Below are 26,173 nucleotides of genomic sequence, written 5' to 3' on the forward strand. Positions count from 1 at the left end.
GCCGGCCGCTGCTGAGGGCGCCTGCGCGATCGCAGGGCGGAGTTTGTCGCCCGCCCTCATTACGAAAGCAAACAGCTTCCTATGCTAAGCTTTCAATAATAGGGTTGATATTTTAGTGCACTAGCGGAATTATGGTGATGTAGGCGTTATCCCGCCTCTGCTGCAGTGTGATCTTTAGACCGTGTCGAGACATGGCCGCGCGCGACTACGTGTGCCTGAGGCACTAGGCATTACAGTAATGGTTATGGAGCGGCTGGCGGACTTCGTCAGCAAGTCTTTGGAAGGCGGTGAAGCGCCAGCTCCTCCACAAGAGGTGGATTCTGAAGACCCCGATGAGGAGGTGGATATCACAGCGTTGGAGGACAAGTCGCCGCCGGCTAAAAGACATCGCAATTGGCTAGTCTCACCTCTGCCTGTTCAGCACTATAAACGAGAAGACGACGATGATGATCATAAACATGGTAAGTAAAGTGCCATTCATGTTTTATTTTATGAGATTTTACTAGCTGTCTGTGTTGCCCAAAGATATAATTTAAACTTAATTGCCTGGAGATAAAATCTCCATTTTATACAGATTTATGTGTGTTTTAACTTAATAACTCAGGCCCCGGAATCACAGACACAATAGAAAATATATTGTGTCGTGGACCGATCGGGCCGTTCGGGATAATCTCATGAAATTTTTGTACCTGTTGTCACCGATCTTTGGTGTACAAAGTTTGAATTAAATCTGTTCGTGTAAAGTGGGCACAAATCGAGTCTAAAGGAGCCTGTTACATACAAATATACTTACAGATGATGCTAACTAAAGACTAAAAGGTCGTTAATTAGCAATTTTGATTCAAAGATTCAAATTAAGTTTAATATAATAGTATTATCAGTATAGTTATTAAATAGTAAATCGTAATCGATTGCTAGAACTGTTTGTTACCACTGGGCCATTCTGGTACCTACTGCAGTATTGTTTCTTCTATTGGGTATTCTCAAAAAAAAATTCAAGGGGTCTACTATAATATTATGATACTTCAATTCAATAACATGAGATTATCCTACGGCTACGTTACGACGCGAAGGTATTACTTATAACAGTTAGTTTACAATTTTGTATCCCTTCAGGGAATACCTACGATGCGATCATGATCAAATAATTATGATGAGTTGTGATTGGTGGCTGAAGAAAAAATAGCCCTATTTTGTAAACCATGGTTACAAGTGTCACAATCTGTAATTATATTTTATGTAAGTAGGTAGGTACCTATATTTATAATTAGGAGAATATAATAAATCGACTAGGTTGCCAGTCAAAATTTGACCGCAAGCATGTTTAAATTAAATTTTTTCACTTCGATGGAAAAATATTCCGTTCACTTGTTATTTATAGTCTAAATCACCGCAAATTACATTAAGATTCTAAAAAACCACGGTTGCCGTTTTTCATCTGGCCGCAACCCCTTCGCAGCCTGCAGGTGCAAACGGGTATGATTTCAATCCATTTATATGTTACACGTTCATAACGCACATTTAAGAATCATATTATAACAAATCAAAGCTATTTTTTTTCTTATAATTATCATATATGGTTGCCTAATTAAATCCAGCCGCAAATGAGGGTTGCTGGCTGTTAAAGATGATGAATATTAATTAAAAATGCTTGCGGCCAAATTTTGACTGGAAATCTAGTCGATATATTTTCTCCTTATTATAAATATACATAAAATTTTGGTTTCATAAAAAAAACTATGAACGAAGTAATCCTACAGTGGGATCTTAGACTATCAAAATCCCATAATATAGAATTTAGTCTATGTCTTAATTCATAGAAATATGGAGAGGTGAATATGGAGTAAGTAGGTACCTAAATAATTTGTCGATTTGTTATGTATTATGCACCTAATTAAAAGATATTAAACATTATTATGGGCCTAGCCTAGCCCAGAACAATATTAAATATTTTAAAATATGTATTATGACTTTATTTGCGTTGCAATGACTACATACATTAATAAAACGAGGTATATTTGTCTCAACATTTTATAAACATACTAATTAAAAACCATAATCCAGCGAGACGGCTGTCACGCTGATCAGGTGCAGGACAGCGGACGTATTACAATATGTAGAACTTTTGATTCTGCGACATGCTTGTTGTTCACGATATTTTCCTTCAATACCAGCAGTTGAAGTGGTGATTTGAATAATGAAGATAAATAGAAAAACAATTTGTTACTTACACACTCGTCCGGTCTCGAAACCCGATTTTTCGTTTTGCTTCTGGCTACTAACCACTGAGCTTCCACTATAGATATACTTAATGTAGAGAAAAGAAAAAAATAAACATGAAAAAGAAGAAAAATACTTTCAGAAAGGATAGTAGGTAGGCTTTAGGTAGGTATTCAAATTAAGATGTAAGTTTTGGAGGGTATTTTAAATGCATGAAAAAGTTGTCTCTATATTTTAAACTCGCATGATGACATCATCTGATTTTAATCTCAGAGGTTGATAAAATACTTTTAATGGTAGTTTTCAGTACAATTCTTTTTTGTAGATCATTCCGATTCGTTTTTTCTACTGAAATATAATTTCGAATTCAAAAACAAATAGAATTCAAAAAGTCAGTTAGGTATGTGCGTGCGAGTCGGACTCACGACATAAGGGATTCCGTACTTATTCCGTTGTTATATTTTAATTTAATTAATTATTTTCAAAGTGAACATATTTCTAAAGATTCTGTAAATATTTCAAGCACATTCAAGAATGTTTACGTTATCATAATATCGAGCAAAAAATCACGTTTGTTGAATGGAAGACCCCTTAAATATTGTTTTATTTTATTTTGTTTTATAATGTTTTATTTGTTATTATAGTGGCAGTAGAAATACATATCCTCTATAATTTTGAAATGTCAAACTATCACGGTTCATGAGATACAGCTTGGTGACAGAAAAACGCGCAGAGACAGACATACAGGCAACCCGTTTTTACCCTTTTCATATGGAACCCTAAAAATGCATTAGATCATCAATTTAACTTAATGAGTGATGATGAATGGTGTTCTCATATTATGTCACCATTAGTTTTACTATCCACCATATTCATAACTTAGTATACCTACCATTTGACCATCTCCAGTTGTTGCATTTACAAGTTCTATTTCTTTTAAGCTATTGCATAGCTTCTATCGCGGGCCTTGAGCGCGGGGACCGAATCGAGAAATTCCGTAACGAAAACACCTCACGCTCCCCACTCCGACGGGCTTGGAGCTGTGGCTTGAAGGCAAGCTTTGCAATAGCTTTACCGCGGCAGTCCCCGAGTGCCACACGTCTTTTTTTTGTAAACTAGCCGCTCCTCCTATTTCCGCCGGGATAACTAGCGTTTTAGTACATATAATAGTACAAACAAACAGAAAATTATTTCCGCACTATAATATAAGTGTAAATAAAACAACAAATGCAAAACAGTGTAAATTATATTCAAATCTCATACATTTCACTGACCAATTCAATACGACAAAGGAATAAATTGATTAAAAATGCAAAAACCATAAACGATGACTTGAAGCGAGCGCAGTGACAAAACTGCAAGTCGATATCCCTAAAGACCCGATGAATAAATCACTGACGACTTAATGTGAGTATTTGTTCGACAATTAATCACTGTTCTCGAGTCTTAGACGTTTAAGAAGTTGCCCCGGGGACGAAAGGGGAGAACGGGTGTGGCCCGCAGCGCCGCCCACACTTGGATAATCCCTCCATTTACATAATTGCCGTATAAAAAGGAGAGCTTCCCAATTTGCTAAATTGCTTCAAACGACACCGTTAAACGTATCGCCCGTTCGTCTGGGGATATTCCGACGGCCCCGTGGACCCGATTAGCGCTTTGATTTTCTTTGCAACTATCCATTCAATTAGGATTAAGATGATCACTTTAATTTTAAGCGAATACCATTTAAAGAACACTTAGTTCAGTTGCACGCTTTGGTATAGAGTATGATAGCACGTATAGAATTGATAATATTATTTCATACAGTAAGAGAGAGCTTGACAAAATCGAACCGTATTGCGAACCAGCATCCACCCGCCATCATTTACTCAGTATCAACTCAATATTCTACTTTAACAATCGGACACTGTATAGGTTTTATTAACTAATGTTGCTGCAAATATTTTTACGTGGTTTAACTAATTTTGCCTATTATATTACTAAAATAGTATGTAATATGTATCGATTGAGATAACATCAAATATTCCTTTGAACGATTCCATTTGACAACATCTCATTTTTGCAAGCAGATATTACGGAAAAATCAAACTGTGTTGGCGGTGGCGGTGGTAAGCAGCGACGTTCCCGCACAAACTTCACACTGGAACAGCTGGGAGAACTGGAGAGACTGTTCGATGAGACGCATTATCCTGATGCTTTTATGAGAGAAGAACTTAGTCAGAGGCTTGGGCTTAGCGAAGCTCGAGTTCAGGTTAGTTGAAGTTTGATAAATCCTTTTAAAAATGCTAGCCTTTTTCTTCCAATAGGTGTGCCAAAAGTTATACAATTTTATATTACCTAAAATTTAAAATAATTTGAATGGTCTTAGTATTATTTCATTTACTAGCGACTTGAAAAATATTTTACATACATCCGTTATATTTTAAGATCTACTTATAGAAAGTATAAATATTTTCTGAAATTTTATACGCCTACGAGCTTGTGGTCTGCGCTACGAGCTACGCCACAGAACTATACATATTTCTGTGAGCTACGCTATGGAGCGCGCGGGCCGCGGATCTAAATCCTGGGCTGGTGGACGCTACCAGTCATTACCTACATCAATTAGATTCTTGCGAAATCAAAAATATATCCATATCGCTCACTTATTTTTTTGCTGTAAAATAACTACCGTGTGAATTGTGATAATTTACAAAACTTCGTTAATAATGTCTTACGTATCTTAAAATATTCAATATGTAATTTAAATAGTAATATATTCTTCTCTAATGTAAATTCTACTGTAATTAACACATTCATAACAATAACATTCAACATAAACGTATACGCACCGCCTAACTACATACGATATTCATTAACACGAGTTACCCTACTCCTCGTTCTCATTACTAATGCACGTAATTAGCTGCTACCGTCCAACAAGTGCTACTCTATAGGCAATATATCGCGATTAGTGCTCGATCGGCGTTAAGTGATGTTAGTAGGGGACATTACAGATAAAAGCCTTGACCCTTAATACTACGTCTTCACTAGTGTCAAGTCACACGTTCCAGTAATTGATAAGTATGGGGATTGACTTTTTGGTTCATTCTTTTAATGACTATTATTCAATTAGATTTTGTTAGTACATTTATTTTTAACGTTTATTCGTCCTTCGCTTATCAATTACTAGCTGACCTGACCCCACGGACTACCTATCGACATTTTTTTAGTGTATTGAATTCCATATTCCTGTCAATTATAATACAGTTTTCATTTATTTAACAATAACAGGAGAAATTATTGACATTATAATTTAGTTTCTGATTATGACGCCTTCGCTATTTGCAAATACACTAATCTAATACATATAAATAATTCTCTTTTATTAGATTGCTAAAAGAAAATTAACTACCTACCTAATACCTAACTATTTAATAAATTTATTTATACTGTAAGAATCAACAATAATATGATTAGAAATAAAACCGGCCAAGTGCGAGTCGGGCTCGCGCACAAAGGGTTCCGTAGCAGCAAATATAATAAATTACAGTTAAATCAACCTATCTCAAAAACTATAAGAGATACTTTGATCAAACCAAAAATCGTTGAAAGAGTTAATTAGCATGCATCACCTCTATTTTTTTTAGAATTTTATACCCCGTAGTTATAAAAATAGAGGGGGGGGGGACATACTTTTTACGACTTTGAGAGCTGATATCTCAAAAACCGTTCACTTTAAGAAAAATGTTTTTTAGAAAACTTTATATCATTTTAAAAGACCTTTCCATTGATACCCCACACGGGTATGTACATCGAAAAAAAAAATTTCATCCCTCAGTTACATGTATGGGGGGCCCCACCCCCAATTCTTTTTTTTACTATTTAGTGTCATATTTTTGTAGCGGTTCATACAACACATATTCCCATCAAATTTCATCACTGTAGTACTTATAGTTTCCGAGTAAATCGGCTGTGACAGACGGACAGACGGACAGACGGACAGACGGACATGACGAAACTATAAGGGTTCCGTTTTTGCCATTTTGGCTACGGAACCCTAAAAAGCTTGCAAAGTCTAATATCATTAATCCACATTGCACATGCAGAAGATAGAGTTCAATATGTTTGTATATTTAGCTGTTGTGTAATCAATGCTAATGAATTTGACCCTAGTTAGCGCGTGTTTATGTATCTTATCAATTAATATAATAATTATATCGCATTAGAATTATTTCCATCATTAAATATTAGATCTGTTATTTTACGGTTTAGCAAAGAACAGCTTTCTCATAGGAATTTTATTAGCATGCTTTACTTTGATGCCTTAAAAGAAAATAAATCTAGATTGCAAAAAAATATTTTTCATATTTCTTATTGACTTAAATTACATCGTTTCTTCTAAAATTGATAATAACTTTATGGTTTCGTAGTTATTATTTAATATTTTATAGCTATAATATTACATATAATTTTATGTGAAAAGCTAATGTTATGTTAGGTTCTATATAATATCGATGCAACGGCAATCAATGCATCATAAAGTGCAGATTACTATTTTGCAACGTATTCAATACCAGAGTACCTACCTATCCAAAGTCGTCTCTCATCATAATGTATGGATGTCCCCTCGCAAGTTGCAATCAGCGCGGCGCGTGCCCTCCACACTAATGCGGTTAGCCTGTTTGTCTGTTTGTCTGCCAGTAGCGCTCCAATCTCAGTTTACTAATTAATGACATTGGCTGTATTATCTGTATCTATCCCGTGCAGTAACGTAGCCATCGTTACTGAGGGCCATTTTCACCAATTGCTGATGAATGTCCTTGATTGCACTTTGGGACGTAAGTATTTTGGTTTTATGTTAACTGATACAGAAGCTAAACAGAACATATTGAGAATATGTAAAACCGGTTATAGGTTTCGTCAGCTATATTTAAATAAATAGGTATGGTTTATAAATGTAAATAACTAAATAGGTATATTTAAAAAGCTTTGCAAATTGTGCTTTTTTAATCAATAGGTATAGCTCGATTTGAAAAGATTCTGTGTTTGTGGCATATTCACACGCTGCAAGCTGGATGATATAATAAAATATTCAACATAAATAACGTTGAATGCAATGCACGTTATTTGATATGATAATGAAGCTTTGTTTCAGGTGTGGTTTCAAAACCGACGAGCGAAATGCCGCAAGCATGAAAGCCAAATGCATAAAGGTTGGTACAGCATAATAATATACCTACCTATACATATATAGCAATATTCGCTTTTTTGTGGTATCATAAATGCAAATGTTTGGATAAATTCTTATTTAAATGGTTCTATGGATGTTTTTTTTACTCGATCACTCCATAACTACGGAACGAATATAACGCAAATCCAAAGAAAATGTAGGTAAAGCTTAAATCATGGTTAACATATTTTATTCTTGAAATACCGATTGATAAAGCTTTCTTATTAAACTTTATAACTTCACCTCACCTCAAATATATTCTAGCTTTATATTTTAATTTTTAAATACAACTTTTTTAAATAGCTCTAAGGCCTCCCCCACATTGGGCGTAGGCCGAGCGTACGCGTTTCCTGAGCGTGCTGCCGGCGTCGGCGCGGCGCGGACGTCGCGTCAGCGCGCCGTCTGTGGGGCGCGGGCGTCGCGCCATCGAACGCTATGCAAGCGCTGCGCAAGCGCCGCGCCGACGCGACGTCGCGTCTAAAGCACTCGGCCGCCCGCGCCGTGCCCCTCGCACTCATGGAATGTGTGCGGGGGGCACGGGCGGCCGAACGCCCATGGAACGCGACGTAAACGCGGCGTCTGCGCGGCGTTCACGCAGCGCCCGCGCGGCGCTGGACAACGCGTAGCCCGCGCCCCACAGACGGCGCGCTGACGCGACGTCCGCGCCGCGCCGACGCCGGCAGCACGCTCAGAAAACGCGTACGCTCGGCCTACGCCCAATGTGGGGGAGGCCTAATGTATTTATTGCAGTGATATTATCACTAGAAGTGTAAATGAATGTGCAATCATAGCACACAAACTTCCCCTGATAAATCTTCGCCATAATATTCATTCACGAGGAAACTTACTTATGTATTCAAAGATACCACATTTGAGCTTTATCATGGTGTAGACGACGAGGGAAGATTTTTCATAACTCTGCTCTTCGTAATATCGTACCTACCTGGCTTTTAAAAAATATTTAAAAAGAAGTGTACACTATTCAATTTTGCTTACATAACAATAATAACTTTTCCCGTTCCGTTCTTGCACTTTTCACAGATCGCATAAAGCATATGGACCTAGTTGTTTTCATGAATCATGTTGGGTAATTAAGCCCTAGATTTACGTAAAGCAATAGAGATGACCGTATTACGTATTCTCCATCAGTCTACATAATTCGATTACAACTCCCGCCGGCGCCGCTACGACTCTAACAGTTTTTTAATTTGACCATAACTCACGAGGATGAATAATTAAAATGGCGGGCCGGGCGGGAAGCGCGCGAAACGGAAAAAAACCTCTACGTAAGATAGTATGTTTTGGAAAATTGCTCAGCGCACTTACCGATTGATAGGCTTACAAATTCTCTTAGGAGTTCGTCATAGATATAGTTTTATTTCATTCGTACAGAGAAATAGAATTACCGTTTTTTCTGTTTGTTTTTTTTCATTATTTAATTAAATGTATCAAAAGATTATATAGCTCATTCTGTTCAAAGACATAATGTTCTATTTATCTAATAGCTACAGAAACTAAAATAAAGTGACTCGTAATTTGTCCTTCTAGGGAGCTGCAAGGTAGGTACCGTGTTACATGTAAGATCATAAATCACAAAATAAATGTATTATAATTCTAATTGATCATAGATAATTAGAAATCTTTGAAATATCTGTGGAAATATCTTAGAAATAAATGATTTGAACATTCATACCATTCGTCCTGAATCATGTCTACGTTTAACGACAATAGCTGTGTTTTACCTGAAAATAAAACACATATTAAATACTTACCTATATTTGAAGCTTACTTATTGAGAAGGCACCTAGCTTTTTCCGCCTATTTTTCCCTCTCTTTCCGTTGTACGTATGCTATCTCTCTCGCACACCTCCCCACCAGGTGGCAGGGCGCACGATAATGTGCGGGCGCTGAATATTTTTCATTGAGTCGAAATCCACAACAGGTGGACGTTAAGTGTAAGCTTCAAATATAGGTAAGTATTTAATATGTGTTTTATTTTCAGGTAAAACACAGCTATTAAACACTTGACCGTAATTTGAAGCTTACTTATTGAGACCTGTTTGTTAACCACCTGGTGTACAATATATGGACGCCAATGTGAATTTGAATACATAAGTAATTACTTATTTCTTTATTTGAAAGAGTAAGGTGTGCAGATAGTATACCTACCAATAAATCACACAAATTTTTATATTAAATAATATATTAACAATCCCAGATGAAAAGTTAATCAAATAAGAACCAAAAAGTTAATCATAATGATTAAAAGTATTAGAACTTATGAGATTGGTTCAAGTGTACCTTAGTCAACCTTTTGGGCTTGAAAAGTTAAAGTTACTACAATTTTCACTATCTTTAGCGTAAATCTGCGAAAGCGCCAGTAACGACTTTCAATTAAGCATTTAGATGTTACTTACAAAATGAAGCAACAGCTGATCCCGACGAGGCAAAAAATACCTCAAACTCAAACCTTTATCTATTCAATTAGAACTCTGCAGAAGCACAATTGAATCATCTTAACATAGAATTACCACCTGTCTCAATTCACACAGTTTTAACCCAACCTGCTACAAGCAGACAAGAAGAGACCTTGGTCCTTACTTTTGGGGTCAGAAATAAATTTAAAAGGTCACCCCTTGTATAAGGCAATAAAATATCAAAACAGGTAAACGGTTTTAATTATAATACAGATTTTTAACATCCAACCAAACCGCGCGGTATCTATTAATGTTTAGAGCCAACGCCACCGATCATAATCTAAACATGGCTAGTACTTTCAGTACAATGCATGAATTATTTATTTAAAACTGATAGGTCATAAACTCTGTACTGGAAACAAATATACTGAACTCAAGAGACTAAAATGATAAGGAGCTTATCTGTGTCCCAAAACTGCAATTACTACAGCCAAGTACGTTACTTCTAATCAATTCGGTTTTAAGGTATAATTATGATTTACATTAGAACTTATATACCGAAAGCCTCGGGACTACATAACGTGACTTATTTATAATAATAGTGTTTGTGCATAACACTAGGCAGTTAACAGCTATATGAACGTCAGATAGGAAAAGACCCAAATTTTTCCAGTCAGTAACAAAGGATTTTAACTATAGGTACTTATTCTAATTCAACCAACTACTACTAGCTACTCCGTATGTCTTTTGGGTAGACGGAGGCAAATAGGATTTTTATTCCAACTATATCATTTGATATTTTGAAAATGTACTCCACATTTTCATACCGTCAGAGTCATTTTGCAGATTATAATGGTGCAGCACTGAACACTGTCTATTAGGTGGCTGGTGCTGCTGACCGGGCCTTCAGTTCCGCTTTCCAGAATACCTTCACCCTTCTAGGTGCTACTACTACTGAAATAGCGGTACTCTATCGCGTCGTTCAGGTCTCTAACTGACAGGATTTCTCATATTATCGTAACAACCTCGCTCGTTCTAACGAGAACAATTTATCGCCAAGGAATTCTGCTGCAGGATAATGGCAAGAGAGATTATAAGCTTAATCTCTCACGCGTCCTACTATAACATACTGATTTAGTTACGAGCAATTAATAATGTACGTAGGACGCGTGAAGCTTTAACTATGCATTATTATGTTCAGGAATATGGTGGATTTTGAATACTATACTCGTCTGAAAGTATCTCCTTTCGATTAACTTCATTAAGGATGCAGATCTGATCCCATCTTTGTTCCGTAGGAATGCTAAATGCCGACAGTCTAAACGTTACACTGGACAAAGAAAATTGCCCTAAATATAGTCGGTTGTTCCAACATCCGTAATATGGCTAGCCTACCTTGCTAGCCCTTGATTGTAACTGCTACCAATGGAGGCATTGCTCTTGTGTTGTCCACAGTTGTGCGAGTGCAAAAATGAAGAACTGAGCTCGTGGGGAGCTATGTCGAATGAATCTGTGTTAAGATTATGACAGTATAGGACAGCTAGCTGTGGATGCGAAGACAGGACATTACTTTAGTCATCCGTAAACACGCGAGGCAGCCACGGACAGCGATATAGCAAGAACTAAACTAGCAAAGTTTAGTTCCCTTACCAGACTTTGTCATGTTTTAAATGCAGTATATCCTCTGTATAGCATTGCATTTATGACTATTGATAAACTTAATTCACCCGTAAACACGAGAAGCAGGCACGGATAGCGATATAGCAAGAACTAAACCAGCAAAGTTTAGTTCGCTTACCAGATTTTAAAAGCCGTATAGTCTGTACTGCATTTCATTTATTGCCCCCCCCCCCCCCTCAAAGCAAAGAAATGAGAAGTCATTTGGCAGAGCTTTCTCGTTAAGGGTAGGGGTTCCAAGTAATATCTAATAATAAGAGGCTTTTGTTTGGAAAGATTGACTTTCCGTTATTTATCCTCTATCCTATGTAACTCAACAGTCAGTATTCTCAGCATTCGTTGAGTACTTAAACGTTTTACGTTAATAGTTGTATATAACTTTATTATACAATATAATAATCCTGGTGGGATGACAAGAAACTTGTCTAACAAACGATTATCCTAATCCCTCAGCGATTTATTGTTTGAGCCCTGAAGAAAAATCTCATGGGTGCAATAATGAGGTCAAATGGGTTGAAAAACGAGTCAAATAAATTGCCTACAAGATCGGGCAACTAAAATAGGCCTATGAGAGGTCAACTATACGTAATCAATCGTCATTTGTTACATTCAATCGCTTTGCGATTAAAAAATCTCTTCCGATGTTTTTATATGAAAATTGGTCGGCTAGTGCCATTGAATTACGATACCAAACATACCGTTGACACAAGGCTTGGTGACAATCCTCGAAATCACCGCCACAAATCATCTGCGAGATGATATTTTATCCGACTCGCCTTCCTTTGTTGTGAATAGGCTTTGCATTGGTAAATACGATTTGTCAATTCCAATTTCCATAATTGGTAAACCAATGGTGGTTTCCTGATTCCTGAAGCGTAAACTTTTAGGATACGAAGTATCAATTTCATGCGCCCATTATTTGACGTCTCTAACCTTTATTGTATTTATTAGGTCATATTACTATACTGCCCACTGTGAAGTAGATTTCTAAACCTTTTTCTACCTACCTTAGAAGAGTGAAGATCCGATACGGTCATATCCAAAACTTCTTTCGTGGGTCCTCGTTGACGAAAGCAAATATCTATGATCATTTTAATGATCAATCCTTTGCATATTTGCACCAATCGCCATCAAAGCCCCGCGAGGGCTGATATATTATATTTGCACCATTTCCCCGTGGGGACGGTTGTTATCAAAGCCCCGCGAGGGCTGATATATATTTGCACCATGTCTCCGTGAGGTACTGTTGTAATCAAAGCCCCGCGAGGGCTGATATATATTTGCACCATGTCTCCGTGAGGTACTGTTGTAATCAAAGCCCCGCGAGGGCTGATATATATTTGCACCATTTCTCCGTGAGGGACGGTTGTAATCAAAGCCCCGCGAGGGCTGATATATATTTGCACCATCTTTTCCGTGAGGGACAGTTGTAATCAAATCCCCGCGAGGGCCGATATATATTTGCACCATTTCCCTGCGAGCGACAGCTGCGCGAGGGATGTTTGTAACTAGAAATAAGTAGGACCTGCCAAAAAATGCTTAAGAGACACCCTGCGAGGGTGGATTTGACCTGGCTAACCCCTGCGAGGAGTAGTGGCCACATTTATGTATTCTGCTTCGAGCAAGAATACACCTTAGTGCTAATATAAAATTAGCAGTAAATAATCATTTAAATAATATAGCAATTAACAAGGTCCTTTAACTTATTTTCCAATGTTAGCGACAACTGTCCAGGATGAATTAATAAAAATTGATTTGACAATGGTAATTAATTATTATGTTTATATAAAAAAGGACTAACTATTTAATAAATTCATAATTCAAATCAATTCACTAAATTTTAAAATGAACTTCGATTCATATTTATTTTTGTTCATGCAATTGATGTGACATTTAGTTGCTTTATATCCGTTAACATTCCTTACGAACGCAACCATACCGTCGTAGGACGTTATATTTAATTGCACAAAATAATCTCCACTCACCCGCAATTTTTTACTTTTTGTCAAGGTGTACAAGTTTATAATATTATTCTAAAACGTTAGAAGTGAATTGTAAATCCTTTGAAATAAATGTATCTAAATCTAATTTATATTAAGGTATCTCGATAATTATTATACGATAACCCTTTCAGCACAAGTTCAGTAAACCAAATAATTTAATTGTAAAATTTTGGTACTTACTCGTTTTAACAAAAAAGTTGCATCATTTGAAACATAGGAAACGTAATTTTCAATCAAATTAGCCGTGTGTAATATGTCTATTTTCACATAAAAACGGATCAGAATAATACTCATAAAAGGACACGTATAGACTACGGATAGTTTTGAATGTGTGGTACATTCATGGTACGTATCTACTATACATGAGCGAATTCCATCATTATTCAGTTGAGCGGTAACTCCCGTACGATTTATAAAATAATATTACAACATGTTCCGACATGTCGTGACTTCTTGGAGCTGACTCATCTCGTTCGATAATTTTTAGTAATAAACTATGATAGGAATTCCGAACCGTTCCTAGCGATAACGACAATGTAATATAGTCGTAGCAATGGATTGTATGCCTGTAAAGCTTTGAGTTGGCTCATATCCATACTAAGTATTAATTGTAATTTTTCCACGAAAAATTCACTTGTAACCTTGTAATAAAACCACATTATTAAAAATGAAATAAAATATTAAAAATATCTATATACAAGAGAGGGTATTTGATATATCTAGTAATATCAAATAATCACAAAAGTAATATTAACGATTCGAGTAAAGCCGAACGGTAACACCGTTAAAATAGCTTTACTCACAGTATTAAAAATTCAAATATTAATTAGTACATATTGCATAATGAAATATTTCAAAAGAAAAGTTACTATTTCAAGTAAAATGTAACGGTTGTATCGTTAATTTTAAATATCTTTATTCATGCTATTAAGTATTTAAGCATATTGAAAAATAAACTATTGCTGAAGGATTCATTAAAACCCTCAGCATTTTAAATAAAGTCCAACGATTATACCGTTGACTTTAAACATTTTTAAGTAAAATATTATTAGAATAGATGTAAAAATAACTCACTGTACCGATCCGACGGGATACACTTTTTAGCACTTTTAGCACTTGCTTTAAGCAATACTTAATACTTAATAGCACCAAGGTTGTAGTCTTGTAGACAACCTTCTCGCGGCGGAAGCTAGACGCCAATGAAAAATATTCAGCGCCCGCACATTATCGTGCGCCCTGCCACCTGGTGGGGAGGTGTGCGAGAGAGATAGCATACGTACAACGGAAAGAGAGGGAAAAATAGGCGGAAAAAGCTAGGTGCCTTCTCAATAAGTAAGCTTCAAATTACGGTCAAGTGTTTAATAATTCTGTTATGATTGTTATATCTATTATCAAATTATCTTTTGTTACACGGGTTCGTGGTACACCGCGTCAACGTTAATAATAACGTAACCCAAAACCAAGTTGACACACACAGCATCCGAGATCCGACACTACACCGTGATTGCGAAAGCATTGAATAACCGCTAAACGGAGCATAAAAGCAGAAAAAAGCTTCTCGCTGGAATCGAATAAAATGATTCCCCACGGGAGCCATTCGGACGCAATCCCGCCGTCCCTTGCTAAATGTCTTATTAACTTATGTGCACCCCGCACCCCGCCGTCCCTCTCTAACACGAGAACAATCATGTAAAGTGAAATGAAACGGTTATTTGTTACGATTTGCCCCTTTGAGGAATCGTTACAAATGATGTTATTGATTGTGATGTTTGTAACGCTTGTGGCGTTATCATTGCAATCGATTCATAAAGACACAAAGATGTGGAACGAATAGAGGTTCTTTGTTTTCATAGTTTTTATCGTAATCGTTTTTGCTTTTTAAAGCAAACATAATGTCTTATAAATTATAATAATAAAGTGCAATTACTAAAACGCTTTAGGATTTTACGAATTATGATTTTCTGTTAAATCATTTTAGGTACCTACCTACCATATTGTATAAGTATCTGTAGCTTAGATTAATACAAACAATACTAAAATAAAGAAAACATCAAAAGCAGTAAATCTTCATAAAATTAAGTATTCATTTTTAACTCCGTATAAATCTCGACCCGCGAAATCTCCATCGCATGAACAATAACACTGGCCGTGGATTAAAAAAAAATAAAAGGAAACGGAGCCTAATTGTTCCCCTGTTCATAAAATTTTTAAGTTATTCGCGCGTCGTGAGGGTGGCGACTGGCGATGTTTTATTGCGTAGAAACCGCTGTAAAGATGTTCGAAATGCTTTAAAATAGCAGCACCCCCGCAACGGCTTACCTTATAATTCGATTAAATTAAACAACTCAGAGTTAATCAAATAAATGCACGGCGGCCGCAGGGGCGAAGGGCGAGTGGCGAGCACCCGCTCGTATTTATGTTCGCAGTTCTCGAAAGTAATTCGGTGTCAAATATGGAAATAACTCATACGCGCAGGGAGCATCCATTTTGATAATGTCGACGGGCGACCGGAGCCGCGCTGATTTACGGAGCGCGTGAATCCCGCCCAGTGCATGCGTATTCAGTATTCACATTATTTATATGCTTTTGTAAACACATGTTATATATTTGCGCATGATTTTCCAATCACGTTAGTTCAAAACAGATGCTCTAAAATCATGCTGGAAATTGAGAAAGTCGAAAGAAAAAGATAGAGTTTAAAAAAATACACATGTCTACAATAATTGTTATTGTATTGCGTCGAAATTTGTTATTCGTAGAATGTTATAAAAAGTGAATATTCCATTTAAATTTATATTACTTTATAGAAAATAGCGCCAAGTTACAGCTGTAAGTATAATTAAGACCGCTACGAGCTACGACTTTCGTAGTCCGTAGCCGTAGCCATGAAGGCAAATGAATAAATACAAATTAAATTACATAATGAATAAGAAGAGATTATTGGTATGAATTCATATGAACTTAATTTAACAGTAACAAAACACTCATTGAAGTACATATATTGTACAACTTTATAATTTCATGAATAAAGATAGAGCAATCAAGAGCATTTATCTTTATAAAATTTGCTTTTAAAATAACACAGTCCAGCTTGGACTGCTATATAATTATAATATTATGATACAGAAACATTTAATTGGTAAAATACGTTAGAGTAATTAAATAAATGAATCCTTTAGACACGATCCGAACACCTTAAGTCGAGTAGATCCGCGTTAATTTATTAATTGCCTCTTCACCCGCCGGGAGGGCTATAAACAACGAATCTCACTTAATTTACGAGCAAATTATGCTTTACTTAAATATCAATTTAATTAAGTGGAGTTCGGGAACGATCTGGAATCGCTGGAATCGCGGCTCGCTGTAGCGTCATTTGTCTCTGTCAATCGATGGGGATCAGTGTAATCTCATCATCATTGTACCGTTTTAAAGTTAGTTCAATTACAATTGGATTGGAGATGGAAAAAATGGTTACGTGTCGAGAATAACTTATCCAACTGATTTAATGATCCCATTATTTATTTCATTTTTTTTCCTAACTTTTATTATGGTCACTCTGCATTGAAGTAGTTGCATTGTTTCATATAATCTTGTTCTGGTATTGTAAGATTTAGTTTGATTTAATGTTATAACGTGTAAGTAGGTTAGGTATAGTTTGAGTTCGACTTATAATATATCTGCATTAGCAACAATTAACGAATAACAGTTTCCTTTTATCTTATTTTGTCTTATTGTATATTCCGACAATACTTTTTCTTAACTACTTTGAAATGAGTCATTATTGCCTTCATTTGACTACACCGTTCACCATAATGTTTGCTATCAAACCTATGAACATTAATACTTATTAGCCACGAAAAATAACGTATAATCCGATATTTTCAATAGGGTTGCTAGTAAGCGGTGGTGGTACCCCGCTAGAGCCCTGTCGCGTGGCCCCATACGTGTCAGTCCCACGGCTGGGCACGGCAGCGAGCGGGCAGCGACCGCCGCCGCCCATGCCGCCGCTCGCTCCGCACCCGACGCCCACGGCATTTGCGCCGTTCGACTCCGCGCTGCTGTCTGCTGCAGCTCATCAGGTATGAAAATTTTGGTTACTATGGTTACTAGTATCTAAATTATGGTAAAACCCCAACTAGAGCCTTGTCGAGTGGCCCCATACCACCCATACGTGTCAGTATCGCGGCTGGGCACGGCAGTAAGCGTATGCTCGATTCAAACGGTATCATAGTCCAATGTTCCCACTTATACTAAGTATCGATCGACATAATTTTAACGTAGGCACGTTAAAATTATGATGCTAATTCATATTCCATCCCAAAAGAAACAGCTCAGACTTATTGAATAGCTGTGAAATTCTTAGCTTACCTCTAAGCAATATTTTTAGTTATTTCAACGTTTTCAATGAGCTACCTACGTACCTATTCTTATTTAATAACAGATGCTGAATTATTTTAATTCCTAAAACAAAATTACTTTTACGTTCAAACTTATTTCTATATTGAAAGCCTCATTCATTCTTTGATTCAGAAAAATTACCGAAATATGTTTGATTCACATCTGTAGGTCTAGAATGTTGTAAGTTTATTGAACAATAATTTATAATGATTCGAGATATGTTACTAATTCAATCATCTCTAGGTCTAGGATGTAAAGTTTTAAGATTTTAAAAAGATAATTTAAACTGATTCAACTTATGTGACTCCTATAATCACAGTACGCGAGTGCAGCAGCGGCAGCGGCTGCAGCACTATGCCCTCCTTACGCGGGACTCGCAGCTTTAGCCGCACGATGTAGGTCCTCTTCCATCGCCGACCTCAGGCTGAAGGCCCGGAGACACGCCGCAGCACTTGCTGCAGCACGTGGACCTTCCCCTACACCGACTACACCTACCAACGTACCCGCTGACACATAGCCCACATCCTATGGAATTTGGATCAGTTCAATGGTACAATCGTATCTAAATTGTCTTCTGTATAGAACTGAGGAAGATTGCAAAAGATAAAGGAATATTCTAGAAGATGACAGTAACTCTCGTAAATACATTTTCTGAATCTTGACTTGTAACTTCTTTTTGAGAACGAGTAAAATTTCTAATTCTTTGTAGATACCAATGGACGATTGACCAAATAAATTAAAATACTTGTAAATGAATAAAACTGTGATAAGTGTTCGAATGCTGAGTTGGGAAATAGATCTCGTTTGTCTAACATCTCTTAGTATTATTAATGATAATTATTATTATAGCTTATTACTATGTACTAGCAGTACAATTATTATTTAAATGGTAGATATATCTTGTAAATATAATTCTATTATTATCGATATTTCCCTATACATACTTATAAGTGTAATTTTATAATACAATCTTTGTTCATAGTTGCGTTCTTAATAAAATATTAACGTAACCAATAAAAAAAGTCACTTTTTTATTTCGCCAATTTATTTCGTAAGTACTTAAGTATTTATTAAGTAGGTATCCTTCTTTTTAAAATTAAGTAAAATATGTTCACATTATGATTTCTCAACAGTCAACTTTATCCGATCTTCGCATAATAAAAACAGAAATCAACAATTTACAAGGATCGCTTCCCTGTTTCTGAATAAAATATTTTGTGCAGAGAAATTATTATTACATTTCCAACGTTGATTGATGGCGGTTACCCGCAGTCATGCACACCCTGCGTTTAAATGTTGTTAATGGTCGTCCACTGCGAACTTGGAGTATCATTCTCATACTAATTTAATACCTAAATAAAAATAAAAAAACCTCCGCAGTAATTTAAAATTAAATTTCAAAAATAAACCGTAAGAATAAAAAAATTACAAGCTAAAATAGAATACCTACTACACAGTGCATAATATAAGAATGCAATGAAATTTCAGATCAACTTTCCGTGACAATTTTCCTAATTAATCTTTTACATTTATTACTAGAATTAAAAGAAAAGCTGAAACTTTCAGATTCAGTTTTTGTTATTCCGATGATAAATAAATGTTTGTTTTGGCTTTGAATAAATCTTCAATCGTTCTTTCTATAAAGTGTTTGAAGCGAACTTAAAAAAAACGTTTCCTATAGTCTGTCCACTATAAGAATTGCTTTTTGACAGCTCGACGGGTGATACCAGAAGTGATGTTCAAAAGATTATCGATTGTGATACCATTTCAATTATAAATTCAAAATATTATCATAAATCGAATCAGGAACGTAAATAATAATTACAACGTAAACGTACTAATAAGATATGTAATAATAAGACCACATATCTATGCATTGTATGTTAAAACTAAACTAAACTAATATTTTATTATTTATTGGTTTCTATCTTACAATTTGGTTGTCTTTACGTTTAAATTATATAACATAATAGAAGAGTTTTTCTGCATCGGATATATTTTACAGAGTATTTCTATCGATTATTTTAATCTATCGACCCATCATTGATTAATTCTGTGTAGGCATCACTAAGTGGGTGGGACCTGTCCATGAAGTACGATAATTATTTGTATGACATTTTAACATAGACAATACAATTAAACATAGGCGTGAAGCTGTCAAAAAGCAAATAATATAATGGACAGAGTATAGTCTCTTAAAGCATATTATGATTACAATATGTAGGTATACAATAACACACATTGCAAATCATCAGCAAGACAAAAGCGATGAATATACAATGAAGGCTTATCGAAAGCAAATAGGGCAGTCTGCGAAGGGTTTCAAGGCAGCGCTGAAGCTTGGCGTAAAGCGTGTTTGTATAAGCTGTTAAAAAAGCCCGCCCTCGCAACGGGTGCGCCCAATTAGGGCGACGACACTGCTGATTGGACGTAATCACGTTAGTATCGGGGACAAACAAGTGTGCTTGTTGTCGCGTGCATGCGGCGCAGCGTCTTGATATACAAAATATTAAGTATGTTGTCACAGCACAATGTAATTTTGCTCAGAGTTTTTGTGAAGGTTTCGCATATTATCGCTTTACCTGCATGCTACTATTGATCTAAGCGTGATGATTTATTATTATATAGCTATCCACGATAAATGTTATTTACATATATCCACAATACATATGTTAAAGTGAAATAATTTTTCAAATCGGACCTTTTGTATCCGAGATTATCGCGCAACATACAAACAAACTCTTTAGCTAATAATAATATTGTACGTTTTTCACATCCTTTGTCTTTGAAAAAATAAGCAAATCGTGTAAGTGAAAATTTAATTACATACGGATGCTAAAGGATCTGCAATAGCTTCAAATTTGTTGCTGATAATGTTGATGTGTTTGTCAAATATTGAAATTTATGCATCGCTCTGGTGGCGACCGAAATCTGGTATACGTGAAGCAATAGCAGCAAGCCTCGTACATAAGATATTTACATAAGTATAAACTTCCTCTACTTTTCAACTTCAAACAGATGTGAATAAGTGCCATCAGCCATGTGCTACATATAAACTGTATATTATGCAAATAAGGTAGGTAGGTACCTATAGCATTTTTACCCTTCCAGTACAGATCTCTAATATTTAGTTTTAATCAGATGAAATATAATTTCAATAGTCTCAACGATGCCATTGTTAGATTACGATTGTTATCAAAATATGATTTATACGCAGCTACAACATTGTTCATGCTAGTTACACCATTTCAATTTTAATCTTTACACATGTAACGCGACAATGCAACTTATACTATTATTTTTAATACTTTCTAATGTTCTACTGAGCACATGCAATTTTTCTCAGCATGAAAGAAAGTTCCTTTATTTCGCATACGGCAGTAACCTCTTGGATAGAAGAATGCGGATAAATTCCCCGTCTGCTGTCTTTATAACGCCAGCAAAATTACCAGTAAGTGCAATTTAGTATATTTCTTTCTCATAAGCTGCCAGTAAGTTAAATTAGGCGGTGATTTAAAAAAAACGGATAAAAAGCTAATAAAATTTATATGAGTTATACTTCTAAGACCTTCCAAGACTGTCTTCGTATTATATAAAATTTCATGAAGCCGTTTTTTGTAGCATTACAGATTAGATTTCGATAAATATTTGGCTAATTGGCGTGGAGCAGTTGCCACCATCGCAGAACATTTTCGAAGTGACGTGTGGGGAGCTATTTGGGCAATTGATATCAGCGAGATCGCAGCTCTAGATGGGTAACTTTTCTTTACATGCTTATTCAATAACGAGTTATATAAAGACTTTAAAAACTAGCATTAAATGAAAATAGTTCATAGTAAACATTGGACATCAAGTACCTACCTAATAGCTAGCTTAGATATGGTTAAGCCTTTTAATTAAAATTGGTTGGTACCTACTTGGTACATATCGAAAGTTGCATAGCTAGTTAATCACGTTTTAGTAACATTTTAATAAAGGAAGCTGAATTATTTATTTCATATATTAAACTAGCCAAGAAGGTGTGCATCAAGGACTATATTATCCAAAGTATGTGAAAGTTCTTACACCCGAGGGTCATGAAGTAACCGCTCGCACATACCAGCTAATAAACAACCCTCCCGTGGTTTCTCCAGAAAACTTACCTCCTGAAAGACGACCTAGCAACACATACTTACAGGTTACAATTGAAATTTATAAATTTATACAATAATGGAATGATTAATTAGACTTTTACTTATCGTTTAATTTTTAGGTTATAGCATTAGGTGCGTACCAATGCGGTCTTCCTGCTCACTACATAGGATACATTTATACATTTCCCACAAATGGACAAATTGCAGTTGTAAGTTTACGAAAACAGCTTGGTTATCCGTTTAATACAACACATGTACAAAATATGTAATAAAGTAGATTTGTACCCAGATTTTTTTTTACTATTAATAATATTTTTTTTTTCTGTTCTTAGTGCACTTTGCCCTGTTTTTTATTACTTTTGCACTGCGTCTCCTTGTCCACCAGGTTGTCTGGAAGAGATCGCTGTCTGAGCGATAAGACCGCCTGTTGTGCTCTTTTATTAACTAATGTATTGTGTCCTTATTTGTACTTTTCTCTGTGGTGCATAATAAAGTATTTTTGTTTGTTTGTTTGTTAAATATATGGCCCGAAAGTGGCCCGAGTACATATTTTAATATCAGGCGGCGAGAGGTAGCGGCGCGGTGTTGCTTAGTTTTTTAATGCCAATAATGGCATCTCATCCTTTTTTGGATTATAAAGGTGAACTTAATTCGATGGATTTAAATATATTGCCAAACGCATAAAATATAAAGGGTGCCTTTCCATTGGAGATGTACTATGCTACGTTAGCCTACGGAACTGTAAAATGTAGATGCGTTTCATATCCACCAATCATATTAATTGATGCTTATAGCTTAGGACTGGTGGATACGGATTCATATAAGATACATTTTTGATATGGAAGGATGCGTGCTATAGACACACTATAGATGTGTGATAAGGACGCGTGCTGTGGATAATCACGAGTGGTGTAGCTATGTGCAGATCGGAGCCTACTATTCATAGGGATAGGCGGCTGACATTATAATATAGTATGGGACTTATATACGGCATACAAGAAAGCAATGATATAAATTATTTATAAAATATACCCCAAAGGCTTACGTTATAATATAGTATTACACACTTATAATATTAAGTACCTATCATCTTTGTAATTTGTATATGTTGGTAATATTGCAACACTGATTGTAACCTAAATAAAACAACAAGTATCCATTGTCTGATTTAAAAAAAAAAAACTTGTATGACAATGACAAAATATGTCAACTTTTCCAAATCAAAAATGACAATTGACATTTTTATTTTGAGGTTATAGTTTATAAATAGAAATTTTAAACATAAAACAAATAAATAAACTTTTTAACAATATTTACATTTAATACATGTGTTCATAAGTAATTATCTTTTTACTTCATGTATAGATATGAACACTAAATTTATCAGAAACATTGTTTATTAACTTGCAATTAATTATATAAATTGAGATCAAGATTATCCTAAAAGATCCTTTATAAAAAAATGTAATATGTAGGTATTTTGCGACCTATCGAGTTTAAAGAGGTGAGAGTTTACAATGTGACCATGGAAGTATATTCATGAGAAAACACAATGTCATTAAATTATGCGTTCAGCTTTTCTGTATTTTTGCTTGCCCTTGTTATCCTCAACATTTATTTTTTCTATACACTAAATACAATTGACCGAAAATCCCCAAAGTTCAACGTACCCAACCTTAGGTTTGACCTGACATCTAATGTTTTTAAAGATATATATGAATATCTTAATTATTTGCCAAGCCAATATAAGATAAAGAACTCAAAGTTTATTAAAATACAAAAATCACTAGTAAGTTCATTTAATTCAAGCAAAAATGACAATCCAGCATCTGTTTGGGATGAAACTGATAAAGTGAGTATTATTTATATTGAGTGAAATTGCATTGATGATAATATACATTCTAATGTGATAATTTATCACATTTCAGTGGATCAGTAATCAATCACTATTCCCTCATGAGAATGGTGTTGGCGGCAAGATATTACATGCTTTGCAGTCCTCACAGATAGCATTGGTGGATAATGCGCTCAAAGGAACCCAGTTAAAGCTTTTACTTCTCATAGAGGTATGCTCTACTCTTTGTTTATTAAAACTGTAATAAGAATCTTAAATGGATCAGTTATATTATTCACAGCTTACTAATAAAATTATCTTATATGTATTTTTTAGGGTAAACAAAAAGTGTACTTTAAACCAAAGAGATATAACTTAGATCATGTAATCAAAGGAAATATCTATGCGGGGTTTGACCGGCACAACTCGGAAGTATTTGCATACTACCTGGCCATGGTTTTAAACTTTAAATGGATTGCACCATCAGTAATTCGTCACATACATTTGGATAAGGATATTGTGCCAGTTGCTACATCAGGTTTAAGGAGAACTATGGTAAAAAATGGTAATATTTAATCAGATACTAGAAAATTTATTCTCAGTTTCATACCAAGATTTAATGATGAATGTTAAAAAATCTACTTCTATATGTTCTTTTTAAGTTCAAATAAGTTGTGTGAATAATTCCATTCCTTAAATAAATTGCTTATTATCAATTTTTTTTTATAGATAATGGAGCATTATGTATTTATGGAAAATGCTTTTATTGTAAAGTGAATGAAACAGTATGTCCTGACAGTAAGGGACAAGTAGAAGGAGCAGCAATACTCTTTTTAGACAAAACATTTAAAGTATACAAGTCTCCGTGGAGGAGATCATACAGTAGCAAAAAAATGGAATGGGAAACCGACAATGACTTTTGTACGTAAGTATGAAACATTTAATAAAAAATTAATAAGTTAAAAAAACAATAATATGTTTCCAAGAAAAAATCACTACATTCTAAGTCTTAATCGCCAGTACTAAATAATATATGCTAAACTAAACCATTTTTTCAGGAAAGTAAGAGGAACATTGAGCACAAAAAGGCTTCTTAATCTCATTGATGTTGCCATTTTTTACTTTCTTATTCAAAATGGCGATAGACATAGATATGAAGTGTATAAAGAGCAAATTATTTTATTAGATAATGGAAAAGGTCTTGGTAATCCTTTAGTTGATGAACTGGATATATTAGCTCCACTTTATCAGTGCTGCATGTAAGGATGTTTGCATTTTAATTTATTTATCATAGAAAATATTTTTTTTTCTATCATCAATAATCATTTGGTTTTTCTTTTTCAGTTTGGCATCTTCAACCTGGCAACACCTAGAAATTATTTCAGGCGGTAGTTTGACAGAAACAGTAAAAATTCTATCAGCTTTTCAAGGCCATAAGTTAGCAACTGAAGAACATTTCAGAGCAGTGGAGCGGAGATTATTAAAAATATATGCTACTGTTCAATATTGCATAGGACGATATGGCAGTTCTAAAGTTTTTAAAAATGGTTTTTAACTTTTCTACATGTACCCATATAATTTATTTTTTAAATATGTAGATCATAATTAGTATTTGTAGTGCTATAGTAATTTTGTTGAAAGTTAATCACTATTTTGACATACCTACCATTACAAAAAGTATATATTTTATATAACCAATGAATGAATGTTACACAGAAATATGAATTTTTTATTTATTTGTTATAAGCAATTGGAAATTAAAATCTTATAAAAATATATTTCTTTAATTTTATCCATGTCCATCCATCCATGTGTGTATAAACCTTAGTATAAACCTATGGAACAGATCAAGCGCTACCTGTTATTTTTTTTCTCTTTTCAGTTTGTTGTTCGTACTTAAATTACTACGGTGCTACACGGATTTGTTGGCTGGCCCTGGTTGTGAAATTAACCATTTCTATTCCTCAAATCACAGATAATAATACTTAAACTGAAAAGTTATAAGTTAATAATAATTAATAAAGCAATCGTGAAATAATCGCACACTGCACTAATAGTCCATTGAATAAAAAGTTCTAGAGTGCGTGAGTTAGTAACGTAAGATGTTTCTTCGGAAACATGTCAAGAGTCCCTGGGTAATAAACATACTAAAACCCCGGGACACTAGGAGGAGCCCCGGAGTGGGGGGAGGGGGGAATGGGTCCATTTTTTTTATTTTTCGCTTAAATCTCAAAAACGGTACATGTTAGAGAAAAACTTTCAAGGAAAAGTTGAAAGGC

At 35.2% G+C, this 26,173-nt stretch overlaps 3 protein-coding genes across 3 annotated transcripts; all 3 read left to right on the forward strand.

Moving 5' to 3' along the window:
- Positions 1 to 238: 238 nt before the first annotated feature.
- Positions 239 to 18,489, forward strand: LOC149907911 (short stature homeobox protein 2-like). The gene is made up of 5 exons (XM_090103425.1): positions 239 to 461; positions 4,290 to 4,471; positions 7,358 to 7,415; positions 17,418 to 17,608; positions 18,247 to 18,489. The coding sequence occupies exons 1-5, from the start codon at positions 239 to 241 to the stop codon at positions 18,442 to 18,444; spliced, it is 852 nt and encodes a 283-aa protein (XP_089959551.1). The 3' UTR covers positions 18,445 to 18,489.
- A 2,718-nt stretch (positions 18,490 to 21,207) lies between these two features.
- LOC149907912 (gamma-glutamylcyclotransferase-like) lies at positions 21,208 to 22,329 on the forward strand. Its single transcript, XM_090102663.1, has 4 exons — positions 21,208 to 21,378; positions 21,549 to 21,682; positions 21,939 to 22,104; positions 22,180 to 22,329. The coding sequence occupies exons 1-4, from the start codon at positions 21,208 to 21,210 to the stop codon at positions 22,327 to 22,329; spliced, it is 621 nt and encodes a 206-aa protein (XP_089958789.1).
- A 975-nt stretch (positions 22,330 to 23,304) lies between these two features.
- LOC149907913 (glycosaminoglycan xylosylkinase homolog) lies at positions 23,305 to 25,662 on the forward strand. Its single transcript, XM_090103426.1, has 6 exons — positions 23,305 to 23,912; positions 23,989 to 24,126; positions 24,231 to 24,459; positions 24,624 to 24,819; positions 24,953 to 25,153; positions 25,239 to 25,662. Exons 1-6 carry the CDS (start codon positions 23,613 to 23,615, stop codon positions 25,447 to 25,449), a joined length of 1,275 nt encoding a protein of 424 aa, XP_089959552.1. The 5' UTR covers positions 23,305 to 23,612; the 3' UTR covers positions 25,450 to 25,662.
- Positions 25,663 to 26,173: the final 511 nt, after the last annotated feature.

Source organism: Colias eurytheme, chromosome 6 (assembly GCF_061535395.1).
Source record: "Colias eurytheme isolate Ceu_HAF_F1 chromosome 6, ilColEury1 Martin Lab GWU primary, whole genome shotgun sequence".
Lineage (NCBI taxonomy): Eukaryota > Metazoa > Arthropoda > Insecta > Lepidoptera > Pieridae > Colias > Colias eurytheme.

Bases quoted from the DNA above. Each gene is read 5' to 3' on its own strand.
- LOC149907911 (XM_090103425.1), top strand. From the start codon at position 239: ATGGTTATGGAGCGGCTGGCGGACTTCGTCAGCAAGTCTTTGGAAGGC. The intron at 462-4,289 runs GTAAGTAAAGTG...TTTTGCAAGCAG, and splicing joins CGATGATGATCATAAACATG to ATATTACGGAAAAATCAAAC. The intron at 7,416-17,417 runs GTTGGTACAGCA...TATTTTCAATAG, and splicing joins TGAAAGCCAAATGCATAAAG to GGTTGCTAGTAAGCGGTGGT.
- LOC149907912 (XM_090102663.1), top strand. From the start codon at position 21,208: ATGCAACTTATACTATTATTTTTAATACTTTCTAATGTTCTACTGAGC. The intron at 21,379-21,548 runs GTAAGTGCAATT...CGTTTTTTGTAG, and splicing joins TAACGCCAGCAAAATTACCA to CATTACAGATTAGATTTCGA. The intron at 21,683-21,938 runs GTAACTTTTCTT...ATATTAAACTAG, and splicing joins GAGATCGCAGCTCTAGATGG to CCAAGAAGGTGTGCATCAAG.
- LOC149907913 (XM_090103426.1), top strand. From the start codon at position 23,613: ATGTCATTAAATTATGCGTTCAGCTTTTCTGTATTTTTGCTTGCCCTT. The intron at 24,460-24,623 runs GTAATATTTAAT...TTTTTTTTATAG, and splicing joins GAGAACTATGGTAAAAAATG to ATAATGGAGCATTATGTATT. The intron at 24,820-24,952 runs GTAAGTATGAAA...CCATTTTTTCAG, and splicing joins ACCGACAATGACTTTTGTAC to GAAAGTAAGAGGAACATTGA.